This window comes from Pristiophorus japonicus, chromosome 9 (assembly GCF_044704955.1).
Source record: "Pristiophorus japonicus isolate sPriJap1 chromosome 9, sPriJap1.hap1, whole genome shotgun sequence".
NCBI lineage: Eukaryota > Metazoa > Chordata > Chondrichthyes > Pristiophoridae > Pristiophorus > Pristiophorus japonicus.
This window is the reverse complement of record NC_091985.1, coordinates 181,889,466-181,904,571: the sequence shown is the minus strand read 5'-3', so window position 1 is coordinate 181,904,571 and position 15,106 is coordinate 181,889,466. Positions and strand designations below refer to the sequence as shown.

Genomic DNA, 15,106 nt, shown 5'->3' with positions numbered 1-15,106 from the left:
CTTATTTATTTGTCTACATCCCAAATATTAAACTCCAGTCCAGATACAGGAGTTATTAACATCAACGTTACAGGAGGTATAAAGCCCAACTGTCAGAATGAACATGGCTCAGTCAGGATGTGATTAACAGCAGCAATAACAGCAGAATTCCACCCCTGCAGTTACTTGTGAACTCGCTGGTGGCTCAGCAGGTACTGTTTGCTTTTAAAACTCTTCTCACAGTCAGAACATTTAAATGGTCTCTCCCCAGTGTGAACTCGCTGGTGCGTCTGCAGGTGGGATGATGTAGTGAATCCCTTCCCACACTCAGAGCAGGTGAATGGCCTCTCCCCGGTGTGAACTCGCTGATGTCTCAGCAGTTTGGATGATAGAGTGAATCCCTTCCCGCACTCAAAGCAGGTGAATGGCCTCTCCCCAGTGTGAACTCGCTGGTGTGTCAGCAGGTAGGATGATGTAGTGAATCCCTTCCCACACTCAGAGCAGGTGAATGGTCTCTCCCCAGTGTGAACTTGCTGGTGTGTCAGCAGGTGGGATGACTGAGTGAATCCCTTCCCACACGCTAAGCAGGTGAATGGTCTCTCCCCGGTATGAACTCGCTGGTGTCCAGTGAGGTGGGATGACCGAGTGAATCCCTTCCCACACTCACAGCAGGTGAACGGCCTCTCCCCAGTGTGAACTCGCTGGTGTGTCAACAGGTTGGATGAGATAGTGAATCCCTTCCCACATTCAGAGCAAGTGAATGGTCTCTCCCCAGTGTGAACTCGCTGGTGTCTCAGCAGGTCAGATGGCTGAGTGAATCCCTTCCCACACTCAGAGCACATGTACCGTTTCTCCGCACTGTGAACGGTGCCTTCTGCTTCCATGGTCAAAAGCTGATGATATTCCAGTCCCGATGTATCGAGTGACTCTGTCAGATCTTGAGGTGATGTTTAGTTTGAGCTTCCAGTCTAAAATCCTCCCGTTTTAACACCCTGTAAAGTGAATTTCAAACAGGAAAAAGGGAGTGTGAGAGAGAGCCCACAAAACCACAAAGGCATGTTGTGAAATTGAGCTCAATGAATCTGGTCATTTGTGGAGCTGACACTAGAAAAAAGTGACCAGGAAAGCTGCTGAATTGTCGTAAAAACACATCTGGGTCACTACTGTCCTTCAGGGAAAGGATCCCACCTCCCTTGACAGTTCCACATGGGAAATTGTTGGTCCCACTGGGCCCAGAAGTACTGCGGGTGAATCCCAGCAGCTTCTCCCCGCTCTCCACTCCACCTCAAACTGATGCAACAAACAGACCCAAACAGGAAGCCAGGGAGCGATTTCCACGCCCAGCGCCCACCCTGATACAGAGCGGCTGGGAATTGCTGGTCCTGCTGTATAAATGAAAGTTGTTGTTTTCATGGTGTGGGGGAGGGGCTTCCCCCGGGGTTTGATGGTGCAGGGCCCGACGGCTCTGACTCGGGGCATGAGAGCCGCACTCGGTGTTGTCTGGGCCCCGAGAGCCACACTCGGTGTTGCCCGGGCCCAGAGAGCCGCACTCAGTGTTGCCCGGGCCCCGAGAGCCACACTCGGTGTTGCCCGGGGCCCAGAGAGTCGCACTCAGTGTTGCCCGGGCCCCGAGAGCACACTCGGTGTTGCCCGGGGCCCAGAGAGATGCACTCGGTGTGGCCCGAGAGCCGCACTCGGAGTTGTCCGGGGCCCGAGAGCCGCACTCGGTGCGGCCCGGGGCCCCGAGAGCCGCACTCGGTGTGGCCCGGGGCCCCGAGAGCCGCACTGGGTGTTGCCTGGGGCGTGGCAGCGAGGGGAGGCTCAGCGACTCTGACTTGGGGCTTAAGAGCTGCGCTCGGTGTTGCCCGGGGCCCGAGAGCCGCACTCGGTGTTGCCCGGGGCCCGAGAGCCGCACTCGGTGTTGTCTGGGGCCCCGAGAGCCACACTCAGTGTTGTCCGGGGCCCCGAGAGCCGCACTCAGTGTTGTCCAGGGCCCTGAGAGCTGCACTGGGTATTGCCTGGGGGGTGGCGGCGAGGGGAGGCCCAGCGACTCTGACTTGGGGTTTAAGAGCCGCACTCGGTGTTGCCCGGGGCCAGAGAGCCGCACTCGGTGTTGCCCGGGGCCAGAGAGCCGCACTCGGTGTTGCCCGGGGCCAGAGAGCCGCACTCGGTGTTGCCCGGGGCCAGAGAGCCGTACTCGGTGTTGCTGAGCCCTCGCTTGCTCCACTCAGTCTCCGGGAGCCACGCCACACAGGGAGGTGCTCTCCAGGGACCAGCCCTTCCTGCACCTACACGCTACCCCCATGCTGATGGTGATAGGGCATATTCCCCCACGTGGAGCACTCTGGTTATGATCATCTGGCATTGTTGGGGAGTGGTACAGCACAGGAGGCCATTTGGCCCATCGTGTCTGTGCCGGCTCTTTGGTGAGGTTGTTCAATGAGTCTCACTCCTCTGCTCTTTTCCCATAGCTCGGTATATTTTTCCCTTCGAAGTATTTATTCAATTTCCTATTGAAAGTTACTGTTGAATCTGCTTCCACCACCCTTTCAGACAGTGCATTCCAGATGATAACAACTTGCTGGGTAACAAATGATCCCACATCTCACCTCTGGTTCTTAGCCAGTCATTGGAAGTCTGCCTCCTCTGGTTACCTACCCTAATGCCACTGCAAACATATTTTCCATATTTACTCGATCAAAATCGTTCATGATTTTGTACATCTCTATCAAAATCTCCTTTTATGCTCTCCAGTGAAAACCTTCTCCAGTCTATCCACATAACTGAAATCTTCATTCTGGCACCATTCCTTCTGCAACCTCTCTAAAACTTGGCACCGTTCCTAAAATTTAGAGCTCAGAATTTAACACAATACTCCAGCTGAGGCCTAACCAGTGTGTTATAAAGATTTAGCATAACGGAACAACAAATGCTGATATTTTTCTGATGGGGTTTAAAGGGCGAGGTCCATCCAGTCAGTTGGATGAGTCAATGAAACTGTGAACCTAATGAAGTGCAGTTGGATTGGAGATCCAGGGACAGGCTGTGTAACCGGACGCAAACACCCCTGCACAGCCCACACATCACTTCTTTCCTATTTGGCATGAAAGGAATATGATACATGCAACAATTCATTTGATTTGATTTCAAATAGTTTAGTACACAAATTGAATCATGTTTCTATGATTGTTTATTAACTCAGATTCAAGAAGCCAATTTTTCTCTTCGCCTCTGTACAGCCACACGATTCTAACACTGGGAGTGACCAGCTCTGGGGCTTTTCTGTTACAATTGTCTGGGAGGTCAACCATAAGCTTAGCACTGAGCAGCGCCTTTAGGAGAGATAGTGAGAAATCCGAGGTGTTGAGCGAGAATAAAATAAACAAGTTGTTGCTTTACCCAGGAGGACCGGTTGGAAACAGACACTGACGCAACACATCTTGCTCCTGCATCAAGATGGCCACGCATGCGCTTCGGTGCTCACTGAATCAAGATAGTGTTGAACTTGCCTTCCTGTACAAAGGTGGCCGCCGATACCCTGGGCCTGTGACCTGGAAAAAGCCTCGAAGCTGCAGCCACCGATATTCCAGTTATTATTCCGGGCTTCCAGTGGGCACCAGTTGTTTATGAAGCCTTTCCGGCTCCCCGCTGATCCATTACTCCTCTCCGGGCAGCTGGAAACGGGCCCTTGTGCAGAGCACATGTTCAGCGTGCCCGCTCCGCTATTACACACACCGCGCATGCTCCAAACACATCCAGGTTTCACGCGTGCGCACTGGACCCCTAAAGTCTGCGTTGGGCACATTTTTTTTTATTCGTGTCCAATCGTTCCAATTCTTTGTCAAACGCCAGAGGTCACCCTGCACCAGTCAAGGATCACTCTGCGCCAATGCTCTTAGCCAAAAGGCCTAGAGCCACTGCACCGTTCCTGGAAGTACTGCAATACCAGGTTCGTGCCATGGAGGTGGATGGGTCAGGTCCCCCACGCACCTCCATGGAGGTGGATGGGTCAAGCCATCCCACCCACCTCCTGTTTACAAAAATGTAAGCATATACCTTCCTGACCAGGGAGAAACCACCCGGAGGTCATGGTGGCTGGTCAGGTTAGTTATGCAGATCTTAGCCAAAAGTGGAGAATGCGAGGTAAATACATCGTCATGGAAAGCCTACGTTAACGTGTTGAACAGGATTTACTGGGATTGCATTGGGCAATGAACCATGTTCATTCTGGCAGTTGGACTTTATTTCTACCGCTCTTCATCTCCCCGATACCTGAGGTGGAGATTAATGTTCTGTATAAATATTGAATAAATCAGCTTGTTTCAAACACAGTGTGTCAAATATTTGATTTCTCCATAAGAGGAGACTAATTAATATTCACTTCCCTTCCATTTTGGGCCTTTTCTTACTCTCGATTATTTCACTTCTCACGCAGTTCATCTTTTGCCACATCAAATCCCAAGCTTGTTTCGTTTAAGTATACGGCTTGTGGGTGTCAAAGACTGAACAGGAGTGGCTCACTTTGCACTCATTTGATGTTCCTTTCAACCAACGCTTGAAAGAACTATCTTGCTTATGACAGGAAATCTGTTTATTTTCTGTATTGTTTAACGCTTTTTGAGTGCGGTTAGTAGAATTCCACATATATTTCATGTGATCGCTTTGAAATGTTCTGATTTTTGTAATTTTCTTTGCTAATTTTGATTGGTTAGTTCATGATAATTCATTGTTACTAAAATACATTGCAGTATTTCTTGCATCAAAATATGTGTTTACATCCCTTCTTCATTGGGTCTTTACCTCCACTGATCTCTGTTTCCTATTGTGGGGGAATCTAGAACTAGGTGGCAGAGTCTGAGAATAAGGGGTCACCCATTTAAAAAGGAAATGAGGAGGAATTTCTTCTCTGAGGGTCGTGAGTCTTTGAAATTCTCTTCCCCAGTGGAGGCTGGGTCATTGAATATATTTAAGTTGTAGATAAGGGAGTCAAGGTTTATGGGGAGAGGGCAGGGAAGTGGAATTGAGGCCAAGATCAGATCAGCCATGATCTTATTGAATGGTGAAGTGGGCTCAAATGGCCAACTTCTCCCGTTTCTTATCTTCTTAGCCTTGGTTATGGGCTATTTTTAGGTGTAGGTTTAGGGGCTAGTGTTTGTGGTGTGTGGTTCGTTGTTAGAATTGGGGTTAGTGGTTGATGTAGTCAATACGATATAAGGGTTAGGATAGTGTTTAACTTCGAAAGCACTATTGGCAATATAAGTGTCACTGGGCGTGTCCTTTTCCATTTCATGTTTTTAACCTCAACAGACGAGTCACAAAATAGATTACAATGTGTTCATTCAAGGAATCTTTTTTCCTGTGCAAACCTCTGTTCGTCCCTTCTTTCACATCTCTACATTTCTCAGAAAAAAATAGGGACATTAGATTTGGGAAATTTGGGACAAGAACAGACAGATACAATTGTTGTCCTGGTTACATCTAATCAACAGCCTGCCTGAAAATGGCTTCTGACAATAATCTGTCACCAGGCCCTACCAGTCTCCATGTGATTCCACCATCATATTTTCATTCATTACCCACCCTTCGCCCTAACTCGAGCTGCTTTCATCAGCATGAGCATTCCCCATACTGAGGCTCTCTAATTCTCGAGCAGAACATAAACACTGGCATGGACTGCTTAGTCCGAATGGCCCATGTCTGTGCCGTATATTCTGTGTAATTTTATAGTCTCAGTGTAAGTGGTCCAAGGATTTGGTGTCACAGTATAAGTGTCACTGGATTTGATGCTTCGGTGTTACTGGTCCCTGGATTTGTTGTCACAGTAATCCCTCAATTTGGTGTCATGATGTAATTCGTTCTGGATTTGGTGTTTCATTTTAAATGGTCTCTGGATTAGGTGTCACGGTATAAGTATTTCTGGATTTGATCCCTGGAATTGGGGTCACCATGTCAGGGGTCCCTGGATTTGATGCCTCAGTGTAAGTCTTCGCTGGTTTGGTGTCACAATATAAGTGGTTTCTAAATCTGGTTTCTCAATGTAAGTGGTTCCTGGCTTTGGTGACAGTCGATGTGGTCTCTGGATTTGGTGTCACAGTGCAAGAGGTCCCTAGATTTCGTGTCTCAATGTAAGTGGTCCCTGGATTTGGGGTCACAGTGCAAGTGGTCCCTAGATTTAATGTCACAATGCAAGCAGTCCCTGGATTTGTTGTCAGCAGCACCTCATCACTGCGACTGAATGCAAACTCGCAGCAGAGCAACGCGTTCAGCACAGAATGATCCCACGTAACTTTATTCCCAATTAACACTGCCCACATTAATTCACCAGAAACAGCCCGGTGCCCGCAAGGAACTGCAGCCCCACGTCTAGCTTCAGTGAAACACACAACACAAAACATTTTAAAGGAGAAATTAACCACATCATAGTTCAAACAGACACAATCAATGGGAAGTAAATCGCCCTCACTCATAAATTTCCTTCACCCCTACTCTCCAACTCCCCCTCCCCAACTATTCTTTCACCCCTACTCTCCAACCCCTCACACAAACTCCTCAATCACCCCATTTCATTCAAACCCTCACCCCAACTCCTCTTTCAACTCTACTCTCCAAACACCTCACTTCAGCTCCTCTTGCATCCCGAAACTTTCATTTTAAACATCAGTTGCACGAATCATCCACACTGGAGGTAAATCTGAGGAGCTTCGGCAATAAAGTGCAGAGACTGGTGGGTGGCTGATCATCATCCTCGGTGAGATTTAATCCCCTTTCCCACTGAATACTATGGACGGACATGGTCACCTTGGTAATGGAATGGTCAGTGTGACATCAATTTCTAAACAAGAGCACACAAGACAATGGGTCATCAATAAATGGTAAAAGTATTAAAAACTCTGCAATTAAATTGTAAATAATAGGAAATAAAATGCTGGAAAATAACTGGTGAAGATAATAACTTATCTCTGTGGAATTGACGAGAAAACATTACTTGTTGTGCACACTTTTCTGTTGTTGTGCTTACCCTGAGCCGAATATTTTTTTCCGTCTTTAGGACCCGACGGGAGCCCATCCGGCGGTGCTTGATGGGGGAATGAGGTAGATATTTAAAGGGACAGGGATTTCCTTTTCTCTGCCTATTTATATTTAAAGGAACAGAGCAGTTTATCTCGGAGTGTCGGAGGACTTCACGAACCGAGCTCCCATTAACTGTCGCTCCCTTCTGTATTGCGGATAGACAATGGCAAACATTTAAAGATCACATGGATGAACTTCAATACTTGTACATCCCTGTCTGGAGTAAAAATAAGGGAAGGTGGCTCAACCGTGGCTAACAAGGTAAGTTAAGGATAGTGTTAAATCCAAGGAAGAGGCATATAAATTGGCCAGAAAAGGCAGCAAACCCGAGGACTGGGAGATTTTTTTAATACAGCAGACGAGGACAAAGAGTTTAATTAGGAGGGGGAAAATAGAGTATGAGAGGAAGCTTGCTGGGAACATAAAAACTGACTGCAAAAGCTTCTATAGACATGTGAAGAGAACAAGATTATTGGAAACAAATGTAGGTCCCTTGCAGTCAGATTCAGGTGAATTTATAATGGGGAATAAAGAAATGGCGGACCAGTGAAACAAATACTTTGGTTCTGTCTTCACGAAGGAAGACACAAAAAACCTTCCTGAAATACTAGGGGACCGAGGGTCTAGTGAGAAGAAGGAACTGAAGGAAATCCTTATTCGGCAGGAAATTGTGTTAGGCAAATTGATGGGATTGAAGGACGAAAAATCCCCGGGGCCTGATAGTCTGCATCCCAGAGTACTTAAGGAAGTAGCCCTAGAAATAGTGGATGCATTGGTGATCATTTTCCAACAGTCTATCGAATCTGGATTGGTTCCTATGGACTGGAGGGTAACTAATGTAACATCACTTTTTAAGAAAGGAGGGAGAGAGAAAATGGGTAATTATAGACCAGTTAAACTGACATCAGTAGTGGGGAAAATGTTGAAATCAATTATTAAGGATGAAATAGCAGCATATTTGAAAAGCAGTGACGGGATCGATCCAAGTCAGCATGGATTTATGAAAGGGAAATCCTGCTTGACAAATCTTCTAGAATTATTTGAGGATGTAACCAGTAGAGTGGACAAGGGAGAACCAGTTGATGTGGTGTATTTTGACTTTCAAAAGGCTTTTGACAAGGTCCCACACAAGAGATTAGTGTGTAAAATTAAAGCACATGGTATTGGGAGTAATGTACTGATGTGGATAGAGACTTGGTTCGCATACAGGAAGCTGAGAGTCGGGATAAACAGGTCCTTTTCAGAATGGCAGGCAGTCACTATTGGGGTGCCGCAGGTCTCAGGGCTGGGACCCCAGCTATTTACAATGTACATTAATGATTTGGATGAGGGAATTGAGTGTAATATCTCCAAGTTTGCAGATGACACTACTGGGTTGCGGTGTGAGCTGTGAGGAGGACACTAAAAGGCTGCAGGGTGACTTGGACAGGTTAGGTGAGTGGGCAAATGCGTGGCAGATGCAGTATAATGTGGATAAGTGTGAGGTTATCCACTTTGGGGGCAAAAACACAAAGGCAGAATAATATCTGAATGGTGGCAGATTAGGAAAAGGGGAGGTGCAACGAGACCTGGGTGTCATGGTACATCAGTCATTGAAAGTTGGCATGCAGGTGCAGCAGGCGGTGAAGAAGGCAAATTGTATTTTGGCTTTCATAGCTCGGGGATTTGTGTATAAGTGCAGGGATGTCTTACTGCAGTTGTACAGGGCCTTAGTGAGGCCTCACCGGGAATATTGTGTTCAGTTTTGGTCTCCTAATCTGAGGAAGGACATTCTTGCTATTGAGGGAGTGCAGCGAAAATTCACCAGACTGATTACCGGGATGGCATATGAGGAGAGACTGGATCGACTGGGCATGTATTCACTGGTATTTTGAAGGATGAGAGGAAATCTCAGAAACATATAAAATTCTGACGGGACTGGACAGGTTAGATGCAGGAAGAACGTTCCCGATGTTGGGGAAGTCCAGAACCAGGGGACATCGTCTAAGCCATTAGGATTGAGATGAGGAGAACCTTCTTCACTCAGAGAGTTGTTAACCTGTGGAATTCTCTACTGCAGAGAGTTGTTGATGCCAGTTCATTGGATATACTCAAGATGGAGTTAGATATGGCCCTTGCGGCTAAAGGGATCAATGGGTATGGAGAGAAAGCAGGAATGGGGTGCTGAAGTGAATGATGAGCAAAGATCATATTAAATGGTGGTGCAGGCTCAAATGGCCGAATGGCCTACTCCAGCACCTATTTTCTATGTTTCTATGTGCAGTGATTGTAAATCTGTCTATTTCAGTGACTTGCGCCTTTCTAAAATGTCTCCGTCTTTTTGATGATCCATTTGACTTGGATTTGGAAAGACTTCATAATTGTGCAGTGTGACGAAGGTTTTGTTTAAAGGTGGAGTAAAATGCGTTTCAAAATATTATTTCCAACCCTCCCCCAACCCAACCCCCCAAAAATTTTAGAACTCTCTGCAATATTGATTTCGAAGTTCCCAAGTTTTATCCTTATTCTGGGCTGTTAATTGATCTTAGCGAAGGTAGCAGTTCATGGGCTATAATTTTCCTCAGTAACACTGGGCTAAATATGAGCAAAAATTAGCCAGAACCCCTGCTCTTGATACCGATCCAATGACCTTAACTGGGAAATCAGCTCAACTGGGAAGTGTGTGGATGTTATTTGAAGGCAGGATTGGACTCGGCTCTGATGCCTACCACAGTGGAAATTTCTATCCTACACTTAAAGTAACAAGATTTGTAACCTCTATTTGCAAGTTATTAGAAGGAGATGATCTGCAGCTGGGAAAATCAAACCAAATATCACGTCAAGATTTGAGAGATTCTCCGGATTCACCAGGATCACCTTATCATCAGCCTTTGGAAAAACACCAATCATAGTGGGGAGAAACAGGACACATGTTCTGTGTGCGGATGCGCCTTCAACCAAACGATTAGCCTGTTGGACTCGTGTGCCCAGCTGGCTCAACACTGTAAATGTAGGGACTGTGCGACTGGGCGCAGATGCGCATCGGGTGAAAACACATCAGGGAGAGACCGTTTACCAGCTGAGTGTGGAAAGAGATTTAGTCGCTCATCTCACCGACTGACATTCGAGGACTTAGATAACAGATTTCCTCCTGTGGGTATATAGCTGGGTTATTGGGCCGTGATGTTTTTACTTGTTCATCTTCTGGACTGTAAACCTTTGCCAATTATTTGACATGATCGGTTTACTTGTATATTTTTTAAAAATACATTTACTGAGTGTATTCAAATTTAAATTGAAACTAGCTTTGCAGACGTGATGCTCGATTTAAACATCGAAGGTGAGAGAGATGTTGTGGGCACACGCTAAGTCCTGTAGCTGAAAGGGATTAACAGACTGGATTTTGTGTTTCGTGATCCTGGGCGTGTTAGCTATCCCTACTCTGGACACCAAGGCAAAGAGAGGCACTCTGGAAGGTATGGGGAACTGGGCCTTGTCCCTGAGAGTAACCAAAGGTATGAGAACTGAAATAATCAAGAGTTAGAAAGGGGAAAAGGTCCAAAATGTAATAGGACATCAATTAGTCTCCTCTTGTACTGGAGATAAAACATATCGACACATTGTATTATTTGAAATATCAAAATATTAAACTCCAGCCCAGTTTTAGGGGTTATTAATATCAGCAGAAACAAATTCCAACTGACAGAATGAACACGATTCAGTCAGGATGCGATTAACAGCAATAATAACAGTAGAACCCAACCTCTGCAGTCACTTGTGAACTCACAATTCAGATGACTGAGTGAATCCCTTTCCACACTTCCCAGTGTGAAGTCACTGGAGTTTCAGCAGATCGGATGACTGAGTGAAACCCTGCCCACACATGGAGCAGGTGAACGGCCTCTCTCTGGTGTGATTGTGATGATTAATTTCGAGATCAGACTGGGAACTGAATCCCTTCCCACAATCCCCACATTCCCACAGCTTCTCCATGGTGCGGGTGTCCTTTTATTTCTCCAGGTTGGACGATCAGTTGAAGTTTCGTCCACACACAGAACACGTGTAGTTTTTCCCCGCTGTGAGTGGTGCGATGTTTATCAGGCTGTGTAACTGATTGAAGTTCTTTCCACAGGCAGTGCACTGGAACACTCTCACTCGGATGTGTGTGTGTCTCAGTGCTTTGCCAGCCACACTGATGTTTGAAATATTTTCCCACAGACAGAATAGATAAACATTGCTCCTTCCACATTCAAAGGCCAATGATGTTCATCATTTCCAGTTTACATGGTCGGGTTCAGATCTGCATTCTCCATACGCAGAGTGAGGATAAAATCAATCAGCTGCTGATTTTCTCTGCTGGTCACTGGGCCTTTTGTGCTGGCACAATAGCTTGAGCCCGTGCTGGCCCGATAGCGTGAGCCCGGGCTGGCCCGATAGCGTGAGCCGGGGCTGGCCCGATAGCGTGAGCCCGGGCTGGCCCGATAGCGTGAGCCTGTGCTGGCCCGACAGGGTGAGAATGGGCTGGCCAATAGGGTGAGCCTGTGCTGGCCCAATAGGGTGAGCCTGGGCTGGTCCAATCGGGTGAGCCTGGGCTGGCCCAATAGGATGAGACCTGGCTGGCCCAATAGGGTGAGACCTGGCTGGCCCAATAGGGTGAGTCCGGGCTGGCTCAATAGGGTGAGCCCGTGCTGACCCAATAGGGTGAGCCCGGGCTGGTCCAATAGGGTGAGCATGGGCTGGCCCAATAGGGTGAGCATGGGCTGGCCCAATAGGATGAACCCGGGCTGGCCCAATAGGATGAGCACAGGCCCAGGGTCACCAGACGACTATCAGCACAACAAGGCCCTCTTTCAGAGACCACTGACCTGGGCACAAACATGTGACCAATCAAACTGACAGACACCCTGAAGCCCCGCCCACCCTTTGTCCCAGCACAAAGGGCCACGCATGCGCTGCGAGACCCGCCCTGACCAAGATGGCGACCGCTGAGCCCGCTCCCCCGCCATGACCAAGATGGCGACCGCTGCACCCACTCCCCTCTCGTCCTGACCAAGATGGCGGCCGCTGAGCCCGCTCCCCCTTCCGTCCTGATCAAGATGGCGGCCGCTGAGGCCACTCCCCCGGGCGCTCACTGAGCGGGCCTGGAACCGGGGGGCAAACACAGGGCCTGCGTGCTGTGATTCAGGCCTGAGGCCGAGCCCGGGTGTGTGTGAAGCGGATGGTGTGGAGTGTTGTCTCTCGGGCCTGGGCCTGCACTCAGGCTGTGTGAAGCCCGCGTACCCCCGGGGTTTATTAACCCAGGGAACTATTTGTTCTGCACTTTTCTGACTGACAGGCGACAAGCACCACCCCAGAGAGCTGTGGAAGCTGGGTCATTGAATAAATTTAAGACAGAGATAGACAGTTTCTTAACCGATAAGGGGTTATGGGGAGGAGGCAGGGAAGTGGACCTGAGTCGCTGATCGAATCAGCCATGGTTGTATTAAATGACGGAGCAGGCTCGAGGGGCCGTTTGGCCTACTCCTATTTCTTATGTTCTTTATGTCAAGCACCCCCACCCCCGCACCCGGACCGAATCATTCCATGCAGGTGTTGCCGAGAAGCAGGACTGGGGAGGCATGCTCTTGGACTGGGGTAAGGCATTTTGGCTGGGGGAGGTATGCACTGAGACTGAGGTAAGGCACTTTGGCTGGGGGAGGCTTGCACTGGGACTGAGGTAAGGCACTTTGGCTGGGGGAGGCTTGCACTGGGACTGAGGTAAGGCACTTTGGCTTGGGGAGGCATGCACTGGGACTGGGGTAAGGCACTTCGGCTGCGGGAGGCAGTAGGACTGAGGTAAGGCACTTTGGCTGGGGGAGGCATGCTCTTGGACTGGGGTAAGGCACTTCAGCTGGGGGAGACATGCACTGGGAATGGGGTACGGCAGTTCGGCTGGGGGAGGAATGCACTGGGACTGGGGTAAGGCACTTTGGCTGGCCCTTGCTGATTTCTGGGGAGCTCTGTCCTGTTTTGCTTCAGGAAGTCAAAGTGGATCAAGTTACAATTTGCAAAGTCAGTGCGACCTTGGGATGGGCTGTTCCAGTTACACATTCCAGTGAAACTTCAGGGTGTGGCTTACCCTGCAAGGAGACCAATCAGAGACAAAGGGTGGAGTATGGTGGCCATTTTTGCAGTACAAATAAGCGCGTCCTTTATTAACCCGATCCCTCCCACCACTCATCTCTCATCCCCTGCCTCACCCACCGCGCATGCTCAGCTCACACTGCCCGGCTGATTGATGGCAGCTCCCAACCAATAGGAAGAGCGGGGGCGGGGCTGGTGGACCAGGCAGGTGGTTGGTCATCCAACCAATCAGAGTGTGTGAGGGGTGGGGCTTGCACCCGCCCCCCCAGTGGGCGGGGCTGAGCACGGATCTGCCTCATTGGTTAAAACTCTGCCCCACTGTTAAAGCTGGTTTCTCTCAAACTGCAGGAGGATACTGGACCTTTCTGTTGTGGCTTTAAACAGATGGAACCCTGTGAGGTGGAGGAAACATTGCAGCATTTGGTAGTGACAGGGATCCATTCAGGACAGACAGCAGGTATTATTTCAGGAAATAACACAGTTTTAGTTGTTTCTGTTTAAACAGATGAAACCCTGTTGTGGAGCAACCACACTTCTCATGTGCGCAACAAGTGTCGTCATCTGGAGGAGCTCGAGCTCCGGGTTTCAGAGCTTGAGCAGCAACGTGTGTCGCTGCAACCGCGAGGCTGAGAGCTACGTGGATACACCTTTCAGGGGATCGTCACCTCACAGCATAAGAGTGTGCAGGCAGAGAGGGAATGGGAAACTGTCAGACAGACATGGAGGACCAGGCAGGTAGTGCAGGAGACCTCGAGTGCATCTCACTCTCTATAATGGTGGTTCCTCAGGGAGTACAGCCAGAGCCAAGTCCAAGGCATAATGGGTGGCTCAACAGTACGAGGGAGGGAGTGGGGGGGGTGGGCTTGGTGCAAGGTCAGGAAGGCAATATTGAAAGGGGTTTCAACAGTTACAGGACCAGACAAGCCTTTCTGCGGCCACTGACGTAACTCCAGGATGGCAGGTTGTTTTCCTGGTGCCAGGGTCAAGGATGTCATTGAGAGGCTGCAGGACCATTCTGAGGGGCGAGTGTGAACAGTCAGATTCCTGAGGGGATGGGGACTGTACAAGCCGGATAAGGTCACACCTCAACAGGGCCGATACCATTATCCTCCCTGGGGGGTTGCTAATGCTGTTGGGGAGGGTTTAAACTTGCTTGGCAGGGGGATGGGAACCTGAGCCTAGATTCAGAAGGGAGAGAAGCAAAGTTTGGAAATGGGAGCAGAAAATTTGTCAGTGGTGAACCTGTGGAATTCTCTACCACAGAAAGTAGTTGAGGCCAATTCACTAAATATATTCAAAAAGGAGTTAGATGTAGTCCTTACTAATAGGGGGATCAAGGAGTATGGCGAGAAAGCAGGAATGGGGTACTGAAGTTGCATGTTCAGCCATTAACTCATTGAATGGCGGTGCAGACTCGAAGGGCCGAATGGCCTACTCCTGCACCTATTTTCTATGTTTCTATGTCAATGAGTTTGGAAGGCAGAGGAAACAAAAGCTAGAAAATCAACAACAGAGGAGTTTGGCAGTGCTTAATGGTATATACCATAATGCAAGAAGTTTAGGGAATAAGGCAGATAAGGTGAGGTGTTGTTACAGCAGTGAAGAGGGATGATATGTTAGAAGGATCATCAAATGAGGCCATATGTGTTGAACTGATGAACAAAAGTGGGGCAATCACAATGTTGGAAGTATACTATAAACAGTCAGAGGGAGATAGAAAAGCAAATATGTAGGAACGTTTCTGAGAAGTCCAAACCCAATTAGGCAGCAATAATCGTGGATTTCAACTACCACAGAATCATAGAAATTTATGACACAAAAGGAGGACATTCGGCCCACTGTGTCTGTGCTGCTTGAAAAAGAGCTATCCAGCCTCATCCCACTTTCCAGCTCTTGCTCCACAGCCTTGTCGGTTATGACACTTCCAGTGCATATCCAAGTACGTTTCAAATGT

The 15,106-nt window shown here is 48.4% G+C and overlaps 1 protein-coding gene across 2 annotated transcripts in view; it reads right to left on the bottom strand.

Moving 5' to 3' along the window:
- The window catches only part of LOC139273360 (zinc finger protein 774-like), a 30,076-nt gene continuing 14,970 nt past the window's right edge, over window positions 1–15,106 (bottom strand). For both annotated transcript variants that reach the window (XM_070890190.1, XM_070890189.1), the window contains one exon: window positions 1–971. In XM_070890190.1, the coding sequence (XP_070746291.1) occupies window positions 162–863 (702 nt within the window). In that variant the 5' untranslated portion in view covers window positions 864–971 and the 3' untranslated portion in view covers window positions 1–161. The remainder of the gene's footprint in view (window positions 972–15,106) is intronic.